Here is a 27,940-nt window from a genome sequence, read left to right as displayed (position 1 = left end):
TGTAGATTTCACCAGGTCTTCACCTGTTTTCTTCTTGCTGCAGGAAGACTTGGCTAGAGATGATTAATTCTGTGTGAGCTGTCAACCTATGTAGGAAGAATACTGTTTGTGTTTTCAGACTGGCACAGGTGCTTGTGATAATGTTTCTTGAAGGCTTGGTGTTGGGTGGCTGCAAATATCGACCCACCTGGGTACCAAACCTCCATCTTTCCACCCTATTGTCTCCTCTCCCCGGCAAAGGCTGGCTTTTGTTTGCTGCTCTGCCTTTGGGCGTGTTGGTGACAGCCCCTCCTTCCCCTAGCTCAGGCTGCGGATAGCCGTTCATAATAAATGCTTTGCATGAATCTTTCAGAGCCTTTTTTGGCCTTGAAAGCATTCTTTCCAGTGCTAAAAGGAAACATGACTGAATTGTTAGGAAAATACCATTCCACGGTTCATGTGAGCATGGGGAGGAGGGGAACTCTATTATCTTCACCAACTGAACGCTGTCCACTTCAGAACATCCCTCTCCTGCAGTCAGCGTTTCATAGAGCAGTCTGAGTGTGAGATGGGATGACACAGAAGCTGGCAGGTTTTCTGATCGGACTGGAACTACAAATCCTTGCACATGCAGGTATTGAACCAGTGCCAGCCTGGCACAGGATGTCCTGGGAAGCCTTGGACGGTCACTAAGACAAACATGAGTTATGCTGTAGGCTTTTGGTCAGCTTTTTTTTGTACTTGAACCCTCATTTTAAGGGTGGAAAAAAGGGAAACAAACCAAAACTGTCTTTTTGCAAGCTTGTGTTTGCAAGGTGATGTTGAAGCGTGAGAAGTAGCTGGCTCTGTAAATACAAGGATCCAAGGTGGGGAGCAAGTGTTGCAACCTCAGCGTATGAAGGAAGCCTCGTGGCGAAGGAGATTGTGAAAAGGGATTCAAACTGTGTGGGATGTAGAAAGATTCAGTAAGGTATATGTTTTCAGTTCCTGAAACAATATTTGTGAGGAACATCTTTAAACTTTCAGACAGACTGTGGCAAGCTGTGGGTTATGAGTCGCTCGAAACTATGAGTCTCAGACCATGCTTTTCCAGTTTGTTTGTTTTGGGTTTGTTTTGTTTTCTGGTTTTTTTCAAGTTCCACTAAATCTGTACATGGTAGAGGGAAACAAGTGGCAGTCTGCACAGGTTGGGCTCTGCAGCCTGGTTTTGTTGGGTGGGCATGGCTGCCTCCTCTGCCCACAAAGTCAACTGCCTCTGGCAAGGCGAGGATGGCTGGAGGAGGCTGTGTGCACGTACGCTTGGGCAGCTCTTCTGCTACAGAGAAATCCCCTGTGCTGGATCTTCCGACTGCTTAGGCGTTTCCATGGGATTTGCCCTTTGAGTCTCCCTGGAATTAGTCTGGCAAGGCTTATTTTTTTAAAGGAGCTTGCAGATAGAGCACTGCTTAATCTGATACACCTTGTTCCCCTGACTGGTTTTCAAGTGTTTCTGTGGCACTTTGCAATTCATTTGGTGGGAGTTGCCTGACTCCATCCACTCCTCACTGGCTGCCTAAAAAGCCTTAAGTAGGAATTATACCACTTTCACTGCCCAAACTTCTGATGCTGAAAGCTGGCAATTAGGAGCAGATGCTTTACAGCCTCAGCTTGCACATTTATCACTTCAGTGATGCAGGGCAGCTGTGTGACCTGTAGCAAAGTCAAGCTGTTAGAAGTTGCTGGGTCAGTTCTTAGGTAGCACTCCCATCAGCTTTTGAACCACCATATCCCAGCTAAACTCCTACTGTTAGGAAAGAGGTGGGAGGGGGTGGGGGAAATCTGGGCATGTTATTTCCTCAGCAGAAATATTTCTTAACAGAAGCCTAGTGAAGGTAAGTACCTTCCAAATTCTGTTTTACTAAGCTGAAACTAAAGCCAGTCCCCAATGTAAGTTTTGGGCGCTGCGTTTCTGGTCAAAGAGCAGTTCACAAACCTGTCATCCCACTGAACATGAGAGAGGGATGAGAGGAGTTGGCCCTTCCTGGGCTAAAACCACTTGCAGATACCAGCCCTTTGAGAAAAGCCCTGCGGTGCTGGGCGAGCATGGGCAGGAGGCTGGCAGGTAGGCTGGATTCTTCTGGGGTTTGGAAAATAGGTCAGTGCTCTGCAAATATGCTGGCAGTCCTGGCCAGAGGAGATGCTGAAGCTGATGGAGGAGGGAGGTGTCACTCAGTACGTTGCCTGCTCGGTGACGAAGGCGAGTGGAAGTTTGGGGTTCCTGGCACAGCGTTCAGGCGCATGGGAAGGAGTGATCCCTGGCTGACAACAGATCTGTGATAATAAGGTTTGGCTGGGAGGGCAGGGTTTATTACACCAGCGTAGAGTCATTGTGCCACTAAAATCTCACAGTTACGCAGTACTGTATAGATTAAAAACTGCTCCTGATAAAGACGTGGCCGGTCCCTTCCCAATGGAGCTGGAGCGATACTCATTTCATTTGCAGAAGCAGGAGGCCGTTGCCTTCCCCTTAACAGGAAAAATGAGCTCAGAGGTGTTGCTGGCTGGAGCAGGATTTCTGCCACTGCTGGAAATGATGTATACCTCTTACTTATGTGCCTGAGAGCCAAACTTCAAAGGGAATCTGCTGGAGCTGGAATTAGTTGGGGTCTCAATGGGTGCATTGCCTTGATGCTGCAGAGAAATGGCTTCCTCCAGCAGCTGTGCCGTCGGGGAGCCAGCAAGCATTGTGTTAGTTTGCTGTTGCTAAAGGAGGTGAATGAATCTGCCTGTTTTGGGGTAGTTCTTAATTCTTTCTTCCCGGTTCATTTGATGTATCCTTACCCTTTAAAAGTGAGCCACTGGATTTATTGTCTTGTGTTTTGATGTGAAAGACCTTGACTACTTTGAATTGCCCCATGAGATACCAGTCTTGGCATGGCTTCTGCATCAGCAGTACTTCTTGCGCTAGCTTCTTATCAGGCTTCACTCCCCAGCTAGCTGAACTCTATCCAGCACATGCTGCAAGGTCATATGGGGAGGGGTTAAAAAAAAACCCATAAAATCAACCCTGGGGTAGACCCGAGGGGGTTTTTTCACTGCATGTTTGAGGTCTGTACTGTGTGAAGATGATGAATAAATTCCGTGATGACTTTCTTCTGCAGTTTATAAAAGATTCATGGCAAGCAAGCAGACTAAAAAAAGCGCATCTTGTGTTGTCTCTTCTGGTTTAGTTACCTAAATGACTTGGATAGAATATCCCAGCCGACCTATATTCCGACTCAGCAGGATGTTCTGCGGACCAGAGTTAAAACTACAGGCATTGTGGAAACTCACTTCACCTTCAAGGACCTGTACTTCAAGTAAGTGAAGGGCAGTGCTTGTCCCTGTGGAATGTGGTGACTTCTTCAGTGCATGGTGGTGGTAGGTCCCACACCTGCGCTGCAAAACACCTTGCCCTGTTTTAACTGTTCTCTTTGCCTCCGTTACACTCCCTCTCTACTGGCATTGCTCACTGGAGATACCGGTTTGACTTTTATTTGCCTTCTTCTGTTCTTTTCAGCTGCTTTTATGTTGGAATCGCAGACACAGGTACTGACTGCTTGTTTACAGGATCAGAAAAAAAAATATACTAAAAGGACACTGACTCCTGGATTTTGAGTTTGAATTTAACCCCTTCCTTTGAAGTGGGAGATAAGAGCTCTCCCTGCAGTCACAGTCTTGGCTCTGGGCTGCATGGTGTTCTCCACGAAGCTGTAGATGACTGTGCTGACTGACACTTGCTGTGGAGCAGGAATGGGGCATGCAGAAAGTGTGTTGGGGACTTGCTGCCTTTGCGTGACACTGCAGAGGATGGGACTTGCCTGTCCTCTCTGCCTTCTAAATTCAGTCTCTGCAGGGCTCAGGTATCAAGCCTGGTCTTGGCAGTGTCCCTTTACGTATCACTAATTGAGCTCCCTCTAACCTCTGTAGCGGCTGCTAGCCTGCAGTTTAGCTCTCCTCCCCGCTCTTGATCTGCTCATTAGAAAATCCTCGCTTTGGATCCCAAGCGCACTCCTGACAAACAGCCTGGAGTCCCACGGAGTGGGCATTCGTGTCCTGTAATGTGGATGTAGGAAAATGCAGCGCCTGTATCTTGGGCGAGTTCTCTTCGTCTATGGCAATGTTTTTGAGTCTTTGTTGCTCAGAACCTTTAAATAAGCATCTGTTTGCTGATTTTTAGCTTGTGTTTGAAAACAGTTTGAAAGAACTATAGCAAAAATCCAAGTGTTGCTTATAAAATCTGATTTGTTTGCACGCTTTTTTGGGAGAACAGTAGCATTCTGGCTTCTGAACTGTCTTAACTTACAAACTGTTTTAACAAAAATGCCTAAACACTTTGCATCACTGAGCTATTTACACAGCTTCTGGTTCGTCCAGGGAAAAACTTGTCTTCTGTCGTGATGTATTAGGATTAGCATTTCCAGCTCCAGTGTATGGTGCTCTTTTAAAAATCATCATGTCTGACTAACAGAAGAATGAGCTGGAGGTAGCAGGCATATTCTGTTTAATCATTATAACCCTTCTTTTAAAGTGAAATGGCTGAGCACTCAGAGGCTTGCCTTCCTGATGCAAAGAGGGGAATTGCTCTTTCCCAAGCCTGCCTGGAGTCATTGATCATGTGCAGAGCCTGAGACACGAGGTGTCTCGTCTCAGAGGGATTTGCTCCACAAAGGAAAGCATTAATACATCTTAAACCCTGAAGCTGCCATCTTTCCTGCGATGGAAGCCTTGATGTTAAATCTCAGACATTAATAACGGGCTGAGGTAGCTTTAGTATAACTGTGACTCGAATTTGGATTAGCTTGCCAAAGCTGAGTTGTCAAGGATGCTATTCCTTTCCAGATGTCTCTGCGCTAACAGCAGAGAGTAATGGCAAATGATACAAGCTAAGTAAATAGCCTGTATCCTCACAGAGATTTTCATCTTTCCTCCTGTGGTCCGCAGGGACGGTTTACGTTAAACAGAAGATTGGAGTTAGCTGAACGGCACTTCTGGCTGCCTTGTTTGGCATCGTTAAATTGCATTGCTTTTGGCCCACCCTGGGCAGTTTCTCTCTTGTCTGCCTGTTTGCTCTGATAACAAATCAATGTTTATGATTTTTCATAGCTCTTGGATATTGATTTGTATCTGGCTTGATTTAATTAAGTCACACTCCATCAGAACATCCTGGGCAATCCTGCTTCTCGTCAAAATATTTTGGTGAGCAGGGTGTTGTAACTGTCCAAGACACTTGTGGTTTTTTTATAGACAGAAATTCTGTAAGCAGCTCTGCAGCCTTTAAACTTCAGTAGCTCACAGGTTATTTTTTTTTAATACATGAAACTGTTTCTTAACCCCATTAATTTTTTTTCTGGGTCCCAGTAATAGCATGCAGGTAGTATGTTCCAGATAATCCTTTGTCAGACGCAGTGTCAATTAACTGGAAGAGCTGGCTGTGAGTAGGTGTTTGGAGTCCAGTCAAGCAAATGGATTGTTGCTAAGGAAATAGGAGACAGAACAAAATAGGCATGCCCTGGTGAATCAGCAGACTTCTGGATAGCGATGTAGGTAACATCTAGTTCTTCCTGCTGAAATTGCTCTGAAGAAAAGAATTTTAAAATCCAGTGGGCACCCTCCTGAGAAGGGAAGGACTCAGAGCTGTTGGCCTTGCTGATGGAAGGCTGTGTACTTGTTTTCCAGTAAACCCTGCTTGTTTAAAAGTCCTTAGCAGAGCCTCCTCCATCCCTGTGAACGGTGTGGTGGCTGGGGAGGGAGGTCTCCATAGCTTCTGAGATGGTTCTTCTGCCTCTCCCAGGATGTTTGATGTTGGTGGCCAACGGTCAGAGCGGAAGAAGTGGATCCACTGCTTTGAAGGCGTGACAGCAATTATTTTCTGTGTGGCCCTCAGCGACTACGACCTTGTCTTGGCCGAGGATGAAGAAATGGTATGTTATGGAGGAGTTACCAGCACCTGGCTGCATGGCGCTGTAGGAGAAGGGAGGTGGAATCATGGCGTGGGCATATCTCTGGCTTGCACCTCTTGTTGCAGTCGTTCAACGGCTGTGAAGATGAGCACTTCCTTGCAGCAGCCTGCAGTATCTTGCCCCAGAAACTGATAAACATAATGCATAAATGAGATTTTTTTTCTCCAGGCCCTGGTTACAGGGCTCTGGTTACAGGGGGGTGCCTTGAGTTGTCCCTGCAGCCTGTTCCCCTAGGTGTGAGTACCTCAGTGGAGGAGTCCTAGGGCAGTTACAGGATGAGGAGGTAACCTGACCCCTGCTCAGGGTTGTGCCCATGCTCTTCCTGATGAGGTGGCAGTGAGGATATGTCAGTGACACTCGACTCTTTAGTCTGGCCGTTGCAGTAAAGCCTGTCTGTCCCCCCACCCCATCCTCCCCTAACAGCTCTGGAATGATGCATTGCCCGTCTCACTTTATTTTCCAGAACCGGATGCATGAGAGTATGAAACTGTTTGACAGCATTTGTAACAACAAATGGTTTACAGACACATCGATCATTCTCTTCTTGAACAAGAAGGACCTGTTTGAGGAAAAGATTAAGAAAAGCCCACTAACAATCTGCTATCCAGAGTACACAGGTAAGGTTGGGCTCCTAAAGCTGTGTTTTATTTGGTGCCAGGAATGAGTCAGTCAAAGCCTACACAATCCAAGATAATTTAAAAGCTTATCTTTTTCCCTATTCCCTTAACTCTGTCTCTTGGGCAGCAAATTTGGGCTGTCAAGTTAGCTGATAGCTCATTTTCTCGGAGGAGATGTGGTCATGCATATCTGTGGTTCGGAACAGCCTTTGTCCATGTGTTTTATGGCCTGGATTACGGATAGCAAAGTATTGCACTCCAGCAAAGCAAGGTCACTCTGCATTTTCCACATGTTATTAGGACAATGCTTCCATTTAACTTCAATTTTTAGCAGCTATGAAATTTATCCATGTCCTGGGTATGGCACTTGTCCACCCTGCTGTGTCTGTGGGTTTTTTAGCAACAGTCTGTTTTGCAGCCCTTCCCTACGTGGCCCTGCACGGATGTGATGCTTTACCTAGTCACTACTCCAGGCATTTAGATGTTTTTTAAATGGTCCTTCCTTCAAACCTGCTTATTCCTGTCATTTGTCACTCTTCTGCTATAACTACATGTTTCTAGCATGAAGCATTACTGTAGCCAGTGTACAATGTTCCTTTCTGGTATCTCTGGGCAGGGAGGCTGGAGCAGGGGGCAGTCGGTGAGTTGCAGGAGTGACTTGTCCAAGGTCACTGACCAGCAGCTGGGAATAGACTTCAGATTTACAAGAAGGGGTTAATGGTGGATTTGGATTTGTAGCTGGATAAGACAGATGGTTGCAAGCAGCTTAATATGTACTTAAAAGATCTCTCTGCTGTGAACTGCTGGCCAAAGTAAGGGATCTTACCTTTTTCAGGCTCCAACACGTACGAGGAAGCAGCTGCATACATCCAGTGTCAGTTTGAAGATCTGAACCGGAGAAAAGACACCAAGGAGATCTACACACACTTCACCTGTGCCACTGACACCAAGAATGTGCAGTTTGTGTTTGATGCTGTTACAGATGTTATCATTAAAAACAACCTGAAGGAATGTGGACTCTATTGAGAAGGAAGGGGCGTGGGAAGAAGGTAAAGCTGAGCTGCTCAGCTGCTCATAGTGTTTTAAGCATTGCGCACCAGCTTGGGCTGGCTTTGCCTTGCACCTCACTAATGCTCGTTGTTTTCTTTTCAGTTTTTATGGTGTGGCGTTTTGAGAACCAGACTCTTTGCTGCCTCATGGGGACAGCTGCAAGCATGAACAGGACCAGGGAAACGAAAACAGCATGCAGAATCGTTGCATTCTTTAGCACAATCTTCTGTATTAGGGACCTTTTTATTGATACGGGATGTTGAAGTTAGGTCAAGATGGAACAACTGTTAGTGTGACTAGATCATCCTGGCATCGTTTGGATGGCGTAATCTCAAATGTGTACAGCTGTTGTGAAGTTGAGGTGCTGGATTCCAGACCTTCGATATGTAGCTTTCTCTCTTTCTTTGGTTAACAAGCCACCACTAGTCTGTTTTTAAGGTTTTTTCCATCAAGAAAACTATAACTTTACTAAATTTTATTTCTTTATTTGCAAACAAATCTTGTTTTAAAAATAAAAAAAACAACAAAAAAAATCACTTAACTATGCACATGTGACCAGATCATGCAGAAAGTATTCCTCTTAGCAGGAACTCTTTGTTTTTAACACTTGGGTATGGTCAGGATTTAATATTTCTGCAACTACTTAAAGGATCCTTAGAGCTCTTATGGCGATAGCTTCGGCTTTTTCTGATGTGTAATTTGTTACCATCCTGCTACCATAAGGCTTTTGAAAGAAGCTTCTGCAGCAGGATAAGCGAGTCTTTTTAGCTTATGGTTAGGGGTGAACCTGGTTTATGCTGATAGCCAAATCGAGATTCATTCTGTGTGGTAAGCATAAAGCCAGCTTCGTGGTGAATGTGTACCTGGGCTGCGTTGGTTGGAGAGCTGAAATTCTGAGCTCCAAACTGGATGGGAAATGCGTGCTGCTACAGAGCTACTAAATCAACCACTTAGATTCTTGTGCATTTTTGGTCTAAACCGGTGGGCAATTTTGTAAAGGTTGCACCTTGTTCTGCATTTACCATGGCCTTTTCTGTTCAGAGACTCCTAAGCTGTATTGACAAGCATGCCTTTACTTTGTATATGTGGTGCCAAATTCCGGTTTGCCATTGTTTTTACTGTAGTAATGTTCATAATCAGTCAGTACATTCCTTTGCTGAACCATTGCATTGAGACTTTTTCCCAATTTGTCATGTGTACAGTTTCAATCTGTTATAGTTGTTGGCAGTATTAAAATGGTGAGTAAACAGTTTAGCCTTTTCTCTAGTTTATTCTTAATTTTTCCAGGAGCGTTCCCCTCTTTTGTGCTTTGCTGGAGAAGGAAGGTAAGCACTTTGATGGGAAATGGGTGTAATTAATGGGACAGGAAAGTTCCTCGTGCTTTATCGTACATGACTGTCGGTGCTCTCTGTGCAGCCAGTTCTGCTGCTCCCAAAGACTTGGGTTGTGCTGGCACAGATGGAGAACGGCAGGCATCCAGTCGTTCATCAGGATTATTGGCAGATGGTTAGTTTGCTGCTTATTTATAGCACAAGTCTCACTGCCTCTTTTGAACCTGATGGGAAAATGACTACTCTGGATGTTGTTACATGATGTAGATGTAACTCATTTCGAAGACACTTGTCTAGAAATACAGAATGAAGTACTTTAGGGATGCTTGCGGGTGCTGTAAATGGCTACCCTGCAGTGTCTGCTGGGTGTCTGACATGCAGCACTGCTCAGCAGCTACAAAGAGTATATTTCTGTTCTGGAAACTTTTCCTGAGCTGCCTTGAACTCTACTGACTGCCTGACAATTCCCTTCTAGCCAGCCTTGAGGCATTACTACAGCTTCACGCTAGCACATGGGATAACTCGCTTTCTAAACAAATTCATGTAAACCTCCCCAGTAATTGGATTGCAACAGCATGGTGCTCCCTGACTGATGCCAAAGCTGCGATAGAGGCTTGGCCCTGCAAGGGTCCAAGCAGGAGCTTTATCTTGCCCAGGTGGGGAGGGTGCTTTGGTTGGGAAGGTTTTTCAGTTGGTGGTAGCCTGGTGGCACCTGGCACCTCTGCCTCCATCCCCACCAGGTGCCTGGGAGGATGCTGGTGGCCGCACTCAGCTGCACATGGGCCACGGGTTGGTCTTGGTGGGGGATCCATGTGTGCACTGAGTGTGGAATGAATGCAAAGAATGTAAAATATTGATCCAAGTGCTCTGGCACAGGGCTTGGGAACAGTCATCACAGAGAAATCAAAGTGGGAGAAATGATAGACATCCATGTCATGCGTATTTCTTTATTTTGTTTTTCCTACAGTTAAATGAAGCTGTATATGTGATCTCTGCAGTAAACAGTGAGAGGATACAGGACTTGGCTACAGTACCAGCGTAGATTTATTTACAAACAGTAAAGAGCAAATACAGCTCTAAATAGCAGAATGAAAATCTTTCAAGTAACCATTTCCTCTTTATCTTGCCCAATCCTCTGCTGTAGGCATGATTGCCTCCCCCAGACCCTAATGCATGTGCTCCTGCCTGCTCCTGCCTTTGCTTGCCCACCATCAGCTACAACCTGACCAGTGCTCTGGAGAGAAATTCACTCAAGTCTTAGGGCACAAAAAAAATCCCCTGCTTTCTCCTGCCAAAGGACTGTGGTTGGTTCTGAGGAGTGACTCATAGGTAACCCAGCCTCCACCTTCCCCAGAAACTCCTGGTTTGATTAATTCAGCTTTGATAAAAGGGAAAAAAACAGCTGCAGAGGGACGGGCAGGGGAGGAATGCCCTGTCCCTGCCTCCTGCAGAAGTGATGCTGCTGGCTCTCCCTGAGCACGCTATACTGCTGGGCTGCAGCAGGGTGGAAGTACGATGGCTTAATATTAATTTTTCTGGCTGGTGTACCGGGGACCACGTGCTCTTTGATGTCAAACCACTCCAGATCTCATTTATAAACGCTGCCTTTCACACGCTGCAGAGAGCAAGGTTTTCTTTCTTTTAAAAAAAAAAAAAGAGGAAATGGCCACGAAAGGGAGCAGGAAGTTCAGCTTCAGCCCCTTCCTATTTTGGGCTTGAAAGTAGGTGGCTCGGTTGGGCAGGTTGTAGAAAAAGTGGGGTCCAAGTAACTTTTTTTGTTAATTCTTTTGGCTCTGCTCAGCAGAACGGCGATGTGAAATTGAAGTCCTTTCCTCTTCTAGCAGGAAGGAAGAAAGAAGAGGGGGTTAAAAGCTTTCAAACAATGCAGTTAAGGTTGTAATGGTGCAACGGGCAGGAAGGGTGGGTTTAGAGAAGCAACTTTTCATTGCACCACGCTCGATGGAAAAAATTCAGCGGGTTAAATGCTCTGACCCAGGCAGCAGCAAAAAGCCTGGAGCGCTACACCTAGTATTCCCTTGCTGATCAACCCCGGCAGCTTTTGCTGCTGCCTGCAACCTCGGGAGAAGGCAGGGCCTCCCTGCCTGCTGCCTTGGCACAGTATTTATATTTTCCTTGATGCTTGATGTTCTCAGTCGAAGGCTGCCGAGTGCTCTGCTTAGAAAGCAGCTTTGTTCACAGCACAATGCAGAGCTGGCGGCCAAGGCTGCACCCCCCGTCCTGCCGCAGCCTGCCTCTGCCTGCGGGGAAGCTGCCTGCCTGCCTGCTTTATTTTTTTTTGTGCTTCTCTATTAATGTTCAGGGACGAGGGAAGCACTGGAGGTTCCTGAAAAACAAAGCGGCGAAGCCAGTGGCTGGGAGCTGCTCGGAAAGTGGGGAGAGGGAAAGAAATTCCCACTGCTGCTCAGGCTAGCGGGCAAAAAACCCTAATTAAATTAGGTTATAAACTCTAATTAAACCTTTATGGTGATGAGCTAAAAAGCCAGATGAAGCAGAGTGTGGCATGGGATTCCCGTGCCTTCTCCCTGCTCCACTTGGGTATTGCTCGGGTTGTTCCCACCAGCCAAGGCTGCCTAACAGCCTCCCCGACTGGGCTGCAAACCGGCACGACACTGGTGACTGTATTGTGGCAACAGGAGGCCCTGAGATTAAATGGTTTGATCTTGCTCAGGTGCATAATTTGGGCTATAATCTGCTGTTTTCATCTCTCTCCGCATGCAAGGGTGTGAAGCAGTCTGACAAAACGAGTTCAAAATAACTGGGCTGAGCCCATGCTGTTTTGGGAGGCTGCTGGGGAAGGAAACTGAACCCCAGGGGAACTTTGCATGGGGGTGCTGGTGGGACCCCCAAGCCCCCCCCCCCGTCCTTGCTAGTCCCAGCGCATCCTCCCCTCCCCTGCTCTGCAGGCAGGGATTTCCAGGCTGTGTTTGATGGCAAAGCCTGGGGGGAGCCACGTCCCATCACCCTGCAGAGCAGGATGGAGCGGGCTCTGCTGCATCCTCATCCCCTTCCCCTGCCCCAGCCCATTTTTTTGTGGTTAAATAACTGTTTCTTGGGTACCTGCCACCCAGATGCTCAGAAGAGGCCGCAGTCCTTGAGGTTCTCTTTGATGATGACATCCGTGACGGCGTCAAAGACGAATTTGACGTTCTGCGTGTCTGTGGCACAGGTCATGTGGCTGTAGATCTCCTTCACGTCCTTTCGCATGTTGAGATCAAGGAACTGGGTCTTGATGTAATTTCCCGCATCTTCAAACGTGTTGGGACCTGTGGAGGGAGGAGATGATGCTGCTGTTGATTTGTTCCCCATGGGAGATGATCATCAGAGCTGGGCAAGGACCAGGGGCTGCTTAAGGCTTGTTCTTAAGAGCTAGATCTGAAGTCTCCCTCTGGAGGAGGAAGAGGAGGAGGAGGAGAAGGAGGGCTGGGTGGCAACCGCACCTAGCAAAGCAATTTAAAAAAAAAGACATTTTATCCCATTTCAATCCTTCCAAACACCTTCCCAAGGCCACATCTGTCCTCTCCTCTGCTCCTACCTCCAGGGACTTGACTTGATCCCAGCATAACCCAAACTCAAGGTGCCATGTCTGTGTTGGGACCATGTGGGTCCCCGCCGGAGACTGTGGTTTGGGGGGTTTTGAGGAGGGAGAGCAAACCGACTCACCATCGTAATCTGGGAAGCAAATGCTGAGATGGACTTTCTTGATCTTTTCCTCAAAAAGGTCCTTCTTGTTGAGGAAGAGGATGATGGATGTGGCGGCAAAGAACTTGTGGTTGCATATACTGTTGAATAGGTGCAGGGATTCATGCATGCGGTTCTGCAAGCAAACAGGCTTGTTGGCACAAAGTGCTGGGTGTTTAAATAATTTACAAACCCCTTTTGGCCATTGCAGCCCCCTCAACCCCCCTGTTCCCACGATGAGAGCTTTTCCCCATGCTGCTGGGGCTGCTCCTGTTTGCCACAGCAGCAAATGGCCCTGCTGCCCGTCCCCTGCCTGCACGGAGATGCTCTTGCCCATCTGAAAAGGCCCCATGCCGCAGTGCGAGCGACCCAGATAAATCCAGTTGGTGCTCAGGATAGGGAGCGGTGTGAAGCAGCTCCAGGCAGTCCGATGCTCTGAGCTTCTGGGACGTTCAGAAACGAAGGCTTATGGTGGGAAAATTATCCGGGAAAACCTCGCAGCCCTGCAGCATGGCTGCTGGAAGGTGTTCAGCGAGGGCGTCAAGCTGCCATCCTCATCATCCAGGCCGTGCTGCGGGATGCTCTTGCTGGACTGTGGCCCCGGGTGTTGCCCGCAGCTTTGAAAAAGAGTGGGGAAAAGGAAAATCTCCTGTTTTCACACCAGATGTGCAGTTTCTAGTTTGCTGTAGGGGCATCCTCAGGAGGAAGAGGCTTCATCCAGCTGGAGCTAAGTCTGACCAGGGGCTTTTGCTGCTCTGCTGACGGAAGGTGGATCTCCTCCACCTTCGTATGGCAGCAGGCAGGTTCTTTAGGGGTGACAGCGATGTTTTTCCCTTGTCCAGCTTCCCATCACAGCAGCTTTTCTGTACAGCTTCAGCAAGCAGGGCACCTGCAGGGCTGACTTTGGCCAAAATCCTGCCCCATACCGCGTGGGGGAAACATTACAGCCTCTCCTGAGGGCTTCAATGGGAAAGATGCTCTCTCCTTCTCCCATGTGCCTTACACTGCTTCACGGCTGAGGAAGGGCTGTGTGCTCCTGCCTGGCCTTGACAAGCCCCAGGGGTGGCGGACCCCGACCCTGGCCCAGCTCCTGGCAATGGCATTTGGACCCCAGAGCACCAGGGAGCATCTGTGGGACCAGCCGCTGTAGGAGATGCCAGCAAGGATGTTTTGCCCCAGTCCCCTAGGCAGGGGAGAAGGCAGCCTGCTTCTGCTCTGCTCGTCTTCACCATTTATTTCTTCTGCAAAATGACCCATCTTGGGGCTGTCATGTTCCTCCTCTCCGGACCTCTGCCCTTGAAGCTGCTTTCACCTAGTGCTGGAGCAGCGGCTCTGCCGGAGCTGGGCATGCGGAGAGCTTTGCTTGATGACCGTGCCGTCCTTCCCCCCGCTGCCGCTTGCCGGGAGGGTGAAAGCTGCCCCTTACTGCTGCTTTTCTGCCCACCTTGAAGGGCACAGCAAGGCAAGAGGTGCCTCTGGGCCAAATTTTCCTTCATCGAGACCAGTTTGTGTCTCTTCCTCCCCTCCTGCGCTGGGGCCGGCTCCTTTGGGTTTGCTTGGGTGGATTTGCTGCAGCTGGAGATGTTCCCCGGTGGGACGGTGGCTCTCGGAAAGAAGTTGATGTCAGGAGCTGCTTTGCCCTCGGCTGCTCGGAAGGACCGGGGGTTTCCACGTGGGCAGCGGGGAGGGCAGACCCACGGCCCCGTGACCTGCGTTTTGGCTTGGTTGGGCTGCTTGTGCCCCAGAGTAAGTGCTGACACGTTTACTGGGTGCGACTGGGTGGGAGCCAGCTCCATCCTGCATCTCCCACCCCTTTCCCGGATCACCCAGAGCATCAGATGGCACAGAGTGTTGGCCCCCCTCCCTCTGTAACCCCCTCGAAGCACCCAGCTCCTCTCCCCCTTGGCTGCCGAGCTATGGCTGGGCACCTCTGGGACCCCGACCCACCACTTCGTCGTCCTCCACCAGCACCATGTCGTAGGCGCTCAGCGCCCCACAGAAGATGATGCAGGTCACCCCCTCGAAGCAGTGGATCCACTTCTTGCGCTCCGATCTCTGCCCTCCCACGTCAAACATCCTAGGGAGGGGACAAGGATGGGCGGGGGGGGTGACACATCTGGTCCTGCCACCCCCCCGCATGATGGTCCCAGCACCCTGTCCTCAGTGGTGTCAGGGATGCAGTGACCGGCCATCCCTGGTCCAGGCAGGGTTGGTGGGACCTGGAGCATCAGGTTCACCCCAAACCCCCTCCCCACCATTGGGGCTGGGGGGGATCATGGAGGGGGGCCACCCACCCACCTGAAGTTCAGATCTTTGACAGAGAACTTGGTCTCGATGATGCCCGTGGTCTTCACTCGGGATCGCAGCACATCCTGCTCGTTGGGGAGGTAGCCGGGGGCCGTGATCCTGTCCAGCTGGTTCAGGTAACTGGGGGGGGGGGGGGGGGGGGGGGACGACAGGAGGGGATGTGACCTCCTGCCAAGGGGCTGCCCATGTCCCAGCCCCCCCCCCCCAATGGATTTTTGGGTAGGGTTGGGGGGCTGAGCTCTGCCAAATGCTGGGACTCCAAGGCAGCACCGTCCCTGGGGTAGAGCTGGGGGGCTGCAGGGACATTGTGGGGGGCATGGGAGGGGGCTGCAGCCCACTGGCACCAGTGGGATGGAGGACAGCGGCCCCAGGGTATTCCCAGGATCAGGGAATTGGGTTTGATCAGGGAATTGGGAATTGATTTTGCCAGGCTGGGTTGGAAATGGCAATGAGCAGCCGGGAGGGTCCCCAGGCAGGTCCCTGTGTCCCCCCCCCAGCTGGTGACCCCACTCACTATGCAGCCGAGTCATTGAGCTGGTACTCGGCAGCTCGTTCGAAGCAAGCCTGCACCCCCCCGTCCTTCCACAGCTTCTGGATGCAGTTGACCAGCTCGGGGGGCATGGTGCCCTCCTCGATGGAGTCGGCCAGGTTGAAGAGCTGTCGGCCCTCGTCCTGCAAGAGGGACCCTTCGCCACCATCCCACCCGTGGCCCCTGTCCCCCAAAAAGCCCCCGGGGCTGGGCCGGGCTGGGGGGAGCAGCACAGAGCTGCTACAGACCCCAGCTCCGGGGGCTGCCTGGCCCCACATCCCCTCGGCCGACGCGGTGGGTTGGGGGGGGACGGGGACGACCGCCCCGACTGACCGCGCAGGACGACTCGGCGTAGTCGATGCCCAGCGTGGACATGGCGCGGATGATGGCCAGGATGGACTGCAGGATGTTGCCGTAGATGATGGCCTTGAACTCCATACACTCCTCAGGCGTGTAGCCATCCTGGTGGATGATCCTGGCGGGGGGGGGGCACAGTGGCCTCAGTGCCAAGTTCTGGCACTCTGGGGTGCCCCCTCCTCCCTCCCAGCATCACCCCACCCTGGGAATCAGCAGGGTGCCACCACCAGCATGACATGGAGGGGTCCTGCCACCCCCCTGCCCCAGCTGGGGCTCTCCAAGGGCTGGGGTCATCCTGATGACCCCCCCAGTCTGGGTGCCTCGGGCCATACTCACTTCATCTGCTTCACGATGGTGCTCTTGCCCGACTCTCCAGCCCCTGGAAAAGGGTGGGAGGACACCTTAGTGCTGGCCAGGGTGGGACAGACCGCAGGCCTGATGCCACAGTGATGGGCACTGCATCTCTCCTGGCCGGACACCCAGCCTGGCATCCTCCCACCGGTGCCATCGTCCACCCCCTCCCACCATGCCACCTCCTGTCACCCCTTGCACCCAGAGCCCAACCACACTTCGGGGACCCCCATGGGTGGTGGGGACCCGTTGGGCTGCCGGTCCCCAGGGTCCCACACCTCCCGCCCACTGCGGGCACCGCCGGCGATGGCTTCGGTGCTCTAAGCGGCTTAGGGCAGCACAGGAAGCTGCTTAGAATTAGGGTGCTAATCGCCTTGACCCCGGCCCCCCCCACCTGGATAAGCCCGTGCCGCTGGTCCCTGCCCCGCGGGGCCCCAATGCCTCCCCGTGGGGTCACCCCACTGCCCAAGCGGGGTGCGGAGGGTCCCCCGAGGGACTGTCCCCTCCCACCCTGCACCCAGCAGCAGGGTTTGGGGGTGCTGGTGGCAGAAGCTCCCCAGGGTCTTGCTGACCCCCCTGGGACGTGCTGCAGCCTGGCCCAGGTGGGACCCAGTATCCTGGTCCCTTCCCTGTCCCCACGCTGTCCTCTTCGTCCCTGCCACCCATCTAGTTGCCACCAAGAGCCGATGCCACCTCTGGCTCTTCCCAGGCACAACCCTGGGGGACATCCAGCTGGTGGGACAACCTCTGCTCGCTAATGGCAACTCATCAGGCTAACGAGGGTTAACAAGCTGCAAGGAAGGGGCTCTCCTTGGGACGAAGAAAGGCAGAGCACGAGTTGATGGGACTGGGGGCTGCCTGTCCCTGTCCCTGGTTGCTTTTGCCCCCTGCCCGTCCCCAGCAGCCACATCCCCCCGGCATCAACAGGGTCCTCCATGCCAGATGGGGACAGGGGGACATCTCCCACATCCTCCCAGGGACATCCCCTCCACCCTTACCAAGCAAGAGCAACTTGACTGTCTTGGCCTCCTTATCCGCATCCTCCTGGAGCTTCTTCTCCAGCTCCTTGGACCTCTTGGCCATCTCCTTGTCCTCCGCACTGGCCCCGCTCCCCATGGCCTCGTCTTCCTCCTCTAATGCCTCGAGCTCCTCTAGGTCCCCAGGCTCTTCCAGCTCTCCGTGGGGAATGGCGCGCGCACCCTGGGGGCGGGCGGTGGGCGATGGGGGGAGAAAGAGGAGCCCCGAAAGGCCAAGCCGGGTACCCGCTGCCCCGATGTCAGGGTGCCCTGCAGCAGGCAGAGCTCGGTGGGTCCTCGCGGGCTGGCTGCCCCCCGCTCTCTCCCTTAATTCCCCATGGATAACCTGATTTTTTTGGACCGTGGGATTTGGGGACTTTTTATCTCGCCATGTGACCTAGGAAATCCAATTAGCCCAAGATGGCAAAGATTAGGGCTCAGGAAAAAAAAAAAAAAGACAGAGCATCTCAGGGAGGTGGGCACAGGGCTTTATGTAAGGGGGCAGGTGGTGTGACACCCCCTGCCCGTGGGGGACGGGGACACCCCATGTCCCCCAGTATGGCTCAGGGGGTACATGGGTTTGGGGCACACCCATGTCTGTGGGCTGTGTCCCCCCAAAGGTGCTAGGTTGGCGTTGGGGATGGGGTCAGCCCACTGCTCGTGTGTCCCCCCCCAACCTGGGAGCCACGGGGTCCCCAGGTGTGGTGGGGGTGGTGGCAGAGCGACAACGGTGCCAGGGGATTCCTCCTGCGGGGGAAAGGGAGCTAATTACCCTGGGTGGGTAATGAGCCCCCCTAATTCTGCCCTGCTGGGTGCCGCCCCTCACCCTCCTGCTGCCTAAGCTCTTTAATGGGATCGTGCTCTCAGCCTTCCTCCTCCCCCCCCGGGCTCAGCACCCCCCTCCCCAGCCCAGCACCCATCCCCCAGGCCAGCAGGACCACAGGGTCCCTCCACACCCAGGGGGGCAGGTGGGTGCCCCCACCCTGTCCTGCTGGGGCTGATTTTGGGTGCAGGGGTGGCAGCACAGGGGGGACCCATTGGCAGCACTGGGTTGGGGTGTCAGGTTCCCCCGAAGGTGCTGGGGGTCCCCGGTATTTGGGTTTAAGGTCCTCTAAATCCCTGCACCACACAAGGTCACTGGGGTCTTCACGTCCCTTTACTGGTGTCCCCATATCCCACCTGGTGCGTGTCCCCCCCACAAGCTCTCCCCTGCCATCCCTGCCAGCCACAGTGGCATGGGGACAGTCTGTCCCCGCTGTCCCCACGGACACAAAGCCCCTACTGAGCCTCTAATGAACTTGGCACTAATGAAGGGGGTCCAATTAAAATACCAACCCCCCCCCCCCAGTGTCACGGGGCAGGGGGACGGACAGTGCTGGGGAGGGGACATGCCTTTTGCCCACAGCCCAGAGCTCGGCGTGGGGGTCCCCACTGTCCCCCCCTCCCTGATGGCTGTTGTGCCCCCCCCCAGCCTGGCACAGAGGTGGCCCTGATGGGTGGCGTCACCTCGCTGTCCCCTTTCCCCCTCCATGGGACAGCGGGATGGGGTGGGGGACACCAGCAGCGGGGGGGGACACAGGCCCTGGTGGGTGGCATTCCCTCCGCTCCGGCAGCAGCTAAAAATACCCCCCTGCTCCGGTGGCGGATTAGGGCACTCGGCCGGGCGCTCGGCGGGGACACAGCCCGGCACCCACCCAAACGCCTCCCCGGCACCCACCCGAACCCGTCCCCGTCCCCGGCACTCAAGGCTGTGGCACCGGGAGTCACCGGCACAGGTAGGGACACGCGGGGATTGGGGGGGGGGGGGAGGGCGACATACAAGGATGTGACACCCCCTGGCACCCTCACAGCTGGGTCCTGCTTCTGGGGTGGGGGTCCCTGTATGATGGTGCCCCCAGTTTGGCTGGGGGGGTAAGGAGGGGGGGCTGGGGGGTCAGGCCCTGTGCTGTTACCCCATGGGGACATCCCCTGCGGGTGCTTGCAGTGTCTGGGGGGGGGGCTGGTGACAGAGTGTGAGTCCCTCTTTCAGGGTGCAGTCCCCCATCTTAGGGGGGGTGCTCGTCTTGGAGGAGGTGATGCCCCATTTTGGGGGTACTCTGTCTTTTTTGGGGGGGGTACAATGTCTAACGAGGGGGGTGACAGTCCGTGTTGGGGGGTGCAGCACCCACCCTGGGGAGGGGGATGCCCGGCCCGGGGGTGAGGATGCCTGTCGGGGGGTGCAGTGCCCAGCCGGGGGGTAGGGAGCTGCCGCTGGGGGGGTGCGGTACCCCGACTCTGATGGGGATGATGCCCGTCTCTGGGGGGGGTGCGGAATGACGCCACGTCTTGGGGGGGGGGGGCAATGCCTGTCTTGGGGGGGGTGCGGAATGACACCACGTCTTGGGCGGGGGGGGGGCACGATGCCCATCTCGGGGGCAGGGGGGGTGGTACAGTGTTGTTGGAAGGGCCGCTGCCATTTTGGGGGGGTCCAATATCATCTCTCAGGGGGAACGATACCCCCTCTTGGGGCGGGGGGGTACGCTACCTGCCTGGGGGGGGGCCACGGCTGTCCCTCGGGGGGTGCTCAGCACCACATCCCCAGGGCGCACAGCACCCGTCTCGGGTCCAACCCCCCCCCTCCTCCCGCCCAGCGCTGACAACCTTCCTCCTCCTCCTCCTCCTCCTCCTCCTCGCCCACATCCTCCTCCCGCCCCATCCTCTTCCTCGGCCCGGCTTCCGGCCTGCCTCCGCCGGGGACTTTGGTCCAGCCCCGGGTTTCCTGCATCAATCATCAACCCGGGGGGGGGCGGGAGGGAGCGGCAGCCATCGCTCGGCCCTGCCGCCCCGCTGCCGTAAGAGTCCCCGACCGGGGCACCCCCCCCCCCCCCCTCCCCGCCACCAACCGTCGCCAACCCCGTCACCACCTCCCATCGCCAACCCCGCCATCATCATCATCATCATCATCATCGCCGCCAACTCAACCCCACCATCGCCAAACCCCGTCACCGCCGCCCCAGGAGCCGCCATGTCCTCGGCCCTCCCGGCCAAGTACCCCTTCAAGAAGCGGGGCAGCCTGCAGGCCCCCAGCCCCGCAGGTGAGCCCCCCCCCCCTCCCATAGCTGGGGCTGACACCCCCACCTCGTGTGTCCCCCCCTTCACCCCGGCACTGCCCCGGTAGCCCACGGCGTGATCCAGGCTGCTGGACGTGCCAAGCCCGGGGAGCGATGCTGCTGCTGCTCGGGGGGGGGGGGGGGGGGGGGGCGGACTGGCATAGCTGCTATGGGAGGGGGGGGCTATCTATATTTGGGGGGGGGGAGGGTGCTGGCTTGCTGCTTGGGGGTGCTTTGGGGGGTGGCGTGCCCATCACCGTGGCGTCTGGGCTGCTCAGCGCGTCCTCCCGCCGCCGGGGACTGAGGGGTGCCAGTGGGGTTGGGGTGTCCTGCGTGTCGTGTCGTGTGTGTGTGTGTGTGTGTGTGTGTGTGTGTGTGTCCCGCTACCCCGAGCAGCGCGGGGCGGGGGGGCCTCTGCGGCGGAGCAGTGGCGCAGCGGGTGGTGTGTGCCGGGGAGGAGGAGGAGGAGGAGGAGGAGGAAGGTGGGGAGGGGGAAGTGGCGGGGCTGGGGGGGGTGCGGGGTGGTGGGACCCCCGCAGGGGGTCGGGGTGCTGGTGTTTGGGGGGGGGGGGAGGTCAGCTTCATGTGTCGTTCCGTGGGTGGTCTCGGCTGGCTCCGCGGGTGGGGGTCGTGTGGCACTGGGTGCTCGGGGGGGGGGGATGGCGGCGGGGGGTGGGCGAGGTGGCACCGTGCTGTTGGCGCCCGGCTGGCACTGGTGGGGGGCTCAGGGTGGTAGCGGGGCTGCTCTCGGCCGTGGGGGGGCAGAGGGTGGCAGGCGTGTCCCGGGCGGGTGGCACAGGGTGACGGGCACGTCCCGGTGGCACAGGGCACCCTTGGGTGTCGCCGTGCGCCAGCCGTGCCCCGGTTCACACCGGTGCCGTCCCCGCTCTGGGTGACACGGGCACCAGCCCCGCCGGGGTGCCACCGGCTGCCACCGCTGCCCGGCGAGGGTGGGCACCCACGGCGGGTGGACACCCACGGTGGGTGGACACCCACAGGTACCTGCGTGGTGGGGAAACTGAGGCAGGGGAGAGGGCGGCTCCGGCTGAAACGCTCTCGCACACGCGTGTGCACGGGGGGGGGGGGGGTGTGCCGGGCAGTGAGGCACCCCCTGCCCGCTGGGTTGTGCCTCAGTTTCCCCACCTCAGACCTCAGCAATGGGCAGGGTGGGGGGGGGCTGCTCCTCAGCCCCCTCCGTTCTGGTTTGGGAGATGCGGGGAGGATATGCTATGGGGGCAAATGGGGTGGGACGCTCACAGCGGGGGGGGGGCCAGGACACCTAGGTTCACCCCCCCCAAGCTGTGCTGGGTGGGTGGGGGACTCTCACTGGTGGCCCTAGTTTAACCAGTAGGGCCTGATTTCCAGTGCCTCCCCCCCAGCTGGGTCTACAGTGGGGTTGGGCAATGAGGGTGGTGGGTGCAGGGGGTGCAGAGGAGGGTGCTGGCACCCGGGGGGGTCCCCTGATGCCAGGGGGGTGCTGGGGAGGGGGGGCAGGTCAGGGTCTCCACCTTGGGGTGGCAGTGGTGGGGAGGGGGGCCAGGCAACCCCCCTGGCCCGGTAGCCCCAGCACAGGTAGAAGCCGGGGATGCTGGGGGGGTGGTTGGGGCAATGGGGTTTGTTTGCTGGCAGGGGGAGGGGAGTATGTTGCCTCCCCTCCCTCCCATTTTGGGGGTGCCCCCCCCGTGGTGGTGCCTTTCGTGCTGGATTGCGGGGGCCAGGAGGATGGACGGGGTCGGGGGGGCAATGCTGGCGTTTGGGGGAGACAGACAGAGGGACGGAGGGGGGATGGATGGAGCAGCCTGGCTGAGAGAAGGGGAGGGAGGGGGGTGATGGGGGGGACCCCAGAGTCCTGCTCCCCCATGCCAGGGGGAGTCCTGCCCCCCCACCCCCAAGCCCCTCACTCACTAACATTGCTGGCTTGTTACACCCCCCCCCCCTGCCCTGATGGGGCCAGCAGCTCCCCTCAGTGCACCAGGTGGGAGCAGAGGGGGGGTCCCTCCTGCACTTGAGCTGCCTCAGTTTCCCCATCACCACTTTGTCGACCAGGATCCCAGTTCTGTGGGGGGGAGGGGGGCTGTGGCACGGTTGATTAACCCCTCCCTGCCTGGGAAGGGGGTCTGGGCCACCCCCAGCTCACGCTGTACCGGTGTCTGCAGAGTTGCGGGCTGGGCCGGGGTCCCGGCCCCTGCAGTCGGCGCGTTCCCTGCCCGGGACCCCCCATTGCCTGAAGCATTTCCCTGTTGACCTGCGCACCTCCATGGACGGCAAATACAAGGAGATCGCGGAGGTGGGTCCCGTGCACTGAGTTTGCCAGGTCTCAGGGGTGTGTGTGGGGGGGGTGTCTCGCCTCCATCCTTCCCCCTCCCCTCTTCTCCCACCCATGACCCCAAACCCTCCTCCCCCCACCTTTCCAGCTTGGTTTGGGGAGGGGGGACCCCCACGACCGTTCCCCTCCCAACCCCGCGGGCTGAGACCGGGCACAGCTCATGACAGGGATGATCCGGGCAGGAGCTGTTCTGCCGTTCGCTGGCCGAGAGCGAGATGCGGACGGCGCCCTACGAGTTCCCGGAGGAGAGCCCCATCGAGCAGCTGGAGGAGCGGCGGCAGCGCCTCGAACGCCAGATCAGCCAGGATGTCAAGTAAGCCGGGGGGGTTGTGTGTCATCCCTCCCCCCCAGCCCCCCCCATGGGTCAGGGTCCCCTCATGGGGACGAGCCACCACCACCCACCCCAGGTTGTCCCGGGGGGGCTGTCGGTCCTCTGTGCCAGCTCTGTGTCCTCTCTCCCGTGGGTGTTGCGCTTGGTGTCCCCTTTTTAATTTATTTTTTCCGGTTTCTGTGTGTTTTTTGTTGTTTTCGGTATTAACGGGGTGTTTTCTCTCCCCGGCCCCTCTCTCCCCCTCCCCTCGTCCTGGCTGTCCCCCCCCGCAACCCCGCCGCTGCCTGCTTGTCCCCAGACTTGAGCCCGACATTTTGCTCAGAGCCAAACAGGACTTCTTGAAAATTGACAGTGCCGCGGACTTACAGTGAGTGTCCGGCTCGGTGCCACCGGCCGGGGACACGGAGGGGGGTATCGGGGACCCCCCCATTCCCGCTCTGACCTGGCCTCCCCCCACTGCTCCCCTAAACGCAGAGCTGAAAGGTCCCAACCCGGCTGCTCTCGCTGGCACTGAAGGGGTTAACGCCCCCGGGGGGGGTTTAGGGGGGGGGGGGTTGGGGTGACCGGGGGGGGGGGCATCCCAGCCCCGCTGGTGGCACAGGACCCTGTCCTGGCCCTGTCACCCCTACCCTGGTCGGGGGGGTCCGATGCTGCGTGTCCTCCTCCCTCCTGTCTCCGCTTGGGAGTTGTCTCTGTCACGAGTTATTTCGTTCTCTGTCCTCCTCCTCCCTGACCCCCAACTTTTCGTTGTGCTCCTGTGGGGCTGGGGGATGTGTCTGGGGTGGGGGGACAGTGCCACCTCCAACAGGGATGTGGGTGGCACCCAGCTGCCCAAACCTGGTGGTGACATCCCTGGGGACAACGTCACCCTCCTGCGGCTGGACGCAGTCCCCGGGGCGGGTGCTGGTGCTGCTCCCGGGGGGGACACGGGGACACAGGGATGGGGACAGACCATGTCACTGTCTCACGAGCCACCGTCTGTACCCACAGGCTCTTCAAGGAGCAGAGCGAGGACCTGGTGGACCACGTCCCCAAGGAGCGGGAGGCACTGCTGGAGCGGGAGTTCCAGCGCGTCACCATCTCCGGGGAGGAGAAGTGCGGGGTGAGCCTCCCCCTACTACCCACCGGGGCTGGGCGAGGGTCTTCAGGGTGTCAACCCCACCTTGGGTTTGGTTTATTTTGGTGTCCTCCTCCCCAGGTGCCCTTCACGGACCTTCTGGATGCGGCCAAGAGCGTGGTGAAGGCGTTGTTCCTACGGGAGAAGTACATGGGGTTGTCCCTGCAGAGCTTCTGCAAAACCACCGCCCGGTACCTGCAGGAGCTCTCCGAGAAACCTCTGGAGACCCGCGGCTATGAGGAGGTGCCCGAGACCCCCGTGGCAGCCGGTGAGCACGGGGTGGTGGGGTCTTCACGCTGGGATGGGGTGCTGGGGGGGCTTTTGGGGGAGTCATCCGATGATGCACGTCTCGTTGGGTGTCTCCTGGCTGCAGATGCCCCCGTGCACCCCCCGTTTGCGGAGCAGCACCCCTACGAGACGTGGGACCCCCAGACCATGCCGGCTGATCTGGGCTTCGGGCTGAAGATGGTGGATGGCGTGGTGCACGTCTACACCAAGCAGGACCTCACCGACAAGTGAGTTGTGAGGCAGGGGGGACAGTCACTCACTGGTGTGATGAGTTTGCTGGGGGGCTGCCGTGGGTGGCACGGGGCATGGAGAGAGCCCACTGGAGTGTGTCCCCGCATGTGACCCACCTCCGTCGTCCCCTGCCAGGAGCACGGAGCTGGACCTGCCGTACCCCGACCTGCAGGAATTCATCGCCGACATGAATTTCCTCATGGCTTTGATCATCAACGGGCCCATGTAAGGAGAAGGGTCCCACCATGGGGGTGTCTTGGGGGGGACAGAACCTCGGGGACAGCACCAGAGGACATGGCGGTGGCTATGACACATGGTACTGGTGCAACTCCCATGTCCGTGCGTCCGTCCTTGCTCATGGTCACTGTGCACAGGGAGGGGGATCCAAGAGTCCAGAGCCACGTCCCCTCATCCTGGTGGGCACCAGCCTTTCGGGGGTGGATGTTCTCCCTCCTCTCCCCCAAACTGATCCCCCCTCCCCACCTTGGGCAGCAAATCCTTCTGCTACCGCCGGCTGCAGTACCTGAGCTCCAAGTTCCAGATGCACGTGCTGCTCAACGAGATGAAGGAGCTGGCGGCCCAGAAGAAGGTGCCTCACCGCGACTTCTACAATATCCGCAAGGTACCTGCTGGGTCGTGGTGGGGGTCCTGCCTTGTCCCGGGAGCACTTGGAGACTCTGAGGGCTGAGCATCGCCTCTGGCCGTGCAGGTGGACACCCACATCCACGCCTCATCCTGCATGAACCAGAAGCATCTCCTGCGTTTCATCAAGCGGGCCATGAAGAAGCACCTGGATGAAATTGTCCACGTGGAGAAGGGCAAGGAGCAGACGCTCAAGGAGGTCTTCGAGACGATGAACCTCACCGCCTATGACCTGAGCGTGGACACGCTGGATGTCCATGCGGTATGGGGGACACCCCCAAATCCTGGAGATGAGCAGGGCCCCCAGCCCATCTCTGGCCGGGGTGGGGGATCTTCTCGAGGGGCTGTACCAGGGTGGGGTGGGGTATGCCGGGGGCTCTGGATAGGGATATTGTGGTGGCTCTGGGGCGACGAGGGGTCTCAGCTCACATCTGTGTCCCCCTGCCAGGACCGCAACACCTTCCACCGCTTTGACAAGTTCAACGCCAAGTACAACCCTATCGGTGAGTCCATCCTGCGAGAGATCTTCATCAAGACGGACAACCGCGTCTCGGGGAAGTACTTTGCCCACATCATCAAGGTGAGCAGCGGCCCTGATGGGTGACCCTCCACGTCTCCCTTCTTCCGATGCCCATGGTGGCAATGCCACCCACATCCCCCTTCCCAGTGGCCGAGGGGTGACACTTGCCCCTCCCTGGCAGGAGGTGATGTCCGACCTGGAGGAGAGCAAGTACCAAAACGCCGAGCTGCGGCTCTCCATCTACGGCCGCTCCCGGGACGAGTGGGACAAGCTGGCCCGTTGGGCCGTCAACCACCGCGTCCACTCCAACAACGTCCGCTGGCTCGTGCAGGTGCCCCGGCTCTTGTGAGTAACGTGGGGGCAGATACCCTCAACCGGGGCCGTGTCCTGGGCGGAGAGACCGAGGACACCCCACTAATGCCTGGGGTGGGGGGGGATGGGACAGCTGGCTCTGAGCAGGGTCCGTCCCCCTGCAGTGATGTCTATCGGACGAAGAAGCAGTTGGCCAACTTCCAGGAGATGCTGGAGAACATCTTCCTGCCCCTCTACGAGGCCACCGTCCACCCTGCCCAACACCCGGAGCTGCACCTCTTCCTGGAGCATGTGAGCACCACGTCCTGCTCCCGGGAGGACATGAGGGACACCGGTGACACCCGCAACACCTAGCCTGGACCCAGCTTGAGGGCTGGGACAGATCTCCTGCTGGGGGGGTGACCATCCCACCCTGGGGTTGTCACTCCCGCAGGTGGATGGTTTTGACAGTGTGGATGATGAATCCAAACCAGAGCATCACATCTTCAACCTGGACAGCCCCTTGCCAGGCAACTGGGTGGAGGAGGACAACCCACCCTACTCCTACTACCTGTACTACATGTATGCCAACATGACAGTGCTCAACCACCTCCGACGGTAAGGACGCCTTGGGGTCCCTGGAACCTCCGCCCATCCTGGTGGGGGGTCTTGGGGGGGGTCAGGTGATGATGGTCAACCCCACGTTGCAGGAAGAGAGGCTTCCACACCTTCGTCCTGCGCCCGCACTGTGGTGAGGCTGGCCCCATCCATCACCTCGTCTCGGGCTTCATGGTCTCGGAGAACATCTCCCATGGCTTGCTGCTCCGCAAGGTGAGCGGGGACAGGGGTGCCCATGGGGGCCGGGCGTGTGGCTGGGACCACCCCTCACCCTGCTGTCCTGTCCCCCCCCAGGCCCCCGTCCTGCAGTACCTCTACTACCTGGCGCAGATCGGCATCGCCATGTCCCCGCTGAGCAACAACAGCCTCTTCCTCAGCTACCACCGCAACCCCCTGCCCGAGTACCTCTCACGGGGGCTCATGGTCTCCCTCTCCACTGACGACCCCCTCCAGTTCCACTTCACCAAGGTAAGCGGTTGAGGGGGGGGGGTGTCACAGGCCACCGACCCCCCCAAAAACGGCTACGGGGTGGCCACCAGCCAAGCCACGGTGATGGGACAGGGTTGGTGGTGGCCAAGAGCAAGGCAATGCCAATGGGCTCCGGAGGATGCTGAAGGTCCAGAGAGGGTGGGAGAAGCTGGGGACCCCATATTCTCTGGGGAGGTGGCCCATGGGCGGGTGCTGAGGCTGTATCCCCCCACCCAGGAGCCGCTGATGGAGGAGTACAGCATCGCCACCCAGGTCTGGAAGCTCAGCTCCTGCGACATGTGTGAGCTGGCCCGCAACAGCGTCCTGATGAGCGGCTTCTCCCACAAGGTAACGCACCCCCATTCCCACCGGGACCTCCGAGCACCTTGTGGTGGGTGCTGGCAGCACCCAAGGGTGCAAGGCAGCTGTGGGAGCTTCTCCTTGCTCCTCCCCAGGTGAAGAGCTACTGGCTGGGTCCCCACTACCTGAAAGAGGGTCCGGAGGGCAACGACATCCGTCGTACCAATGTCCCCGACATCCGCGTGAGCTACCGCTTCGAGACGCTCTGCCAGGAGCTGACCCTCATCACGCAGGCGGTGCAGACCGAGGAGCTGGAGACCATCCAGGAGGAGGACGCTCTCACCATCACCTCCACCCTGGGCACCCACTGACTCCCCACCCCGGGCTCTTGTCCCACGGCTCCCGCGGGGACCCCTCTTGTCACCCTGCATCCCTCCAGGGCTTCGCCACCGTCCCCCTCCTGCTACCTCCCGCCCTGGAAATGGGACGCTCCCCGCTGCTG

General features: G+C 56.7%; 3 protein-coding genes across 4 annotated transcripts in view; 2 read left to right on the top strand and 1 right to left on the bottom strand.

Moving 5' to 3' along the window:
- The window catches only part of GNAI3 (G protein subunit alpha i3), a 32,483-nt gene extending 23,607 nt beyond the window's left edge, over positions 1–8,876 (top strand). The window contains exons 5-9 of the mRNA XM_030001229.2: positions 3,189–3,317; positions 5,792–5,921; positions 6,424–6,577; positions 7,413–7,626; positions 7,730–8,876. Coding sequence (XP_029857089.1) covers positions 3,189–3,317; positions 5,792–5,921; positions 6,424–6,577; positions 7,413–7,603 — 604 coding nt within the window. The 3' untranslated portion in view covers positions 7,604–7,626; positions 7,730–8,876. The remainder of the gene's footprint in view (positions 1–3,188; positions 3,318–5,791; positions 5,922–6,423; positions 6,578–7,412; positions 7,627–7,729) is intronic.
- Positions 8,877–9,891: 1,015 nt separating this feature from the next.
- Positions 9,892–17,575, bottom strand: GNAT2 (G protein subunit alpha transducin 2). Its single transcript, XM_030000789.2, has 9 exons — positions 17,200–17,575; positions 16,187–16,229; positions 15,827–15,968; positions 15,479–15,636; positions 14,956–15,084; positions 14,605–14,734; positions 12,640–12,793; positions 12,037–12,242; positions 9,892–10,795 (listed from the first exon to the last, which is right to left on the bottom strand). Exons 1-8 carry the CDS (start codon positions 17,315–17,317, stop codon positions 12,052–12,054), a joined length of 1,065 nt encoding a protein of 354 aa, XP_029856649.2. The 5' UTR covers positions 17,318–17,575; the 3' UTR covers positions 9,892–10,795; positions 12,037–12,051.
- Positions 17,576–18,706: 1,131 nt separating this feature from the next.
- AMPD2 (adenosine monophosphate deaminase 2) lies at positions 18,707–27,896 on the top strand. 2 transcript variants are annotated; one of them, XM_030001227.2, is made up of 19 exons: positions 18,707–18,992; positions 19,965–20,291; positions 22,463–22,593; positions 22,815–22,945; positions 23,262–23,330; positions 23,954–24,065; positions 24,162–24,348; positions 24,454–24,595; positions 24,735–24,824; positions 25,092–25,221; positions 25,309–25,503; positions 25,690–25,821; positions 25,943–26,106; positions 26,238–26,364; positions 26,507–26,670; positions 26,763–26,883; positions 26,965–27,138; positions 27,376–27,486; positions 27,594–27,896. In XM_030001227.2, exons 1-19 carry the CDS (start codon positions 18,710–18,712, stop codon positions 27,807–27,809), a joined length of 3,006 nt encoding a protein of 1,001 aa, XP_029857087.1. In that variant the 5' UTR covers positions 18,707–18,709; the 3' UTR covers positions 27,810–27,896. The 2 variants fall into 2 exon arrangements, with proteins under 2 accessions (XP_029857087.1, XP_029857088.1); XM_030001228.2 differs by lacking the exon at positions 23,262–23,330.
- Positions 27,897–27,940: the final 44 nt, after the last annotated feature.

Source organism: Aquila chrysaetos, chromosome 24, assembly GCF_900496995.4.
Source record: "Aquila chrysaetos chrysaetos chromosome 24, bAquChr1.4, whole genome shotgun sequence".
Classification (NCBI taxonomy): Eukaryota; Metazoa; Chordata; class Aves; order Accipitriformes; family Accipitridae; genus Aquila; species Aquila chrysaetos.
The sequence above is the reverse complement of the archived record's forward strand: the minus strand, read 5'-3'. Positions and strand labels throughout refer to the sequence as shown.

Bases quoted from the DNA above. Each gene is read 5' to 3' on its own strand.
- GNAT2 (XM_030000789.2), bottom strand. From the start codon at position 17,317: ATGGGGAGCGGGGCCAGTGCGGAGGACAAGGAGATGGCCAAGAGGTCC. The intron at 15,969-16,186 runs GTGAGTATGGCC...CCCCCCCGCCAG, and splicing joins ACCATCGTGAAGCAGATGAA to GATCATCCACCAGGATGGCT. The intron at 12,794-14,604 runs GTGGGTCGGGGT...GTTTGCTTGCAG, and splicing joins TGGTGGAGGACGACGAAGTG to AACCGCATGCATGAATCCCT.
- AMPD2 (XM_030001227.2), top strand. From the start codon at position 18,710: ATGGGTGGCGTCACCTCGCTGTCCCCTTTCCCCCTCCATGGGACAGCG. The intron at 22,946-23,261 runs GTAAGCCGGGGG...GCTTGTCCCCAG, and splicing joins CAGATCAGCCAGGATGTCAA to ACTTGAGCCCGACATTTTGC. The intron at 23,331-23,953 runs GTGAGTGTCCGG...CTGTACCCACAG, and splicing joins GACAGTGCCGCGGACTTACA to GCTCTTCAAGGAGCAGAGCG.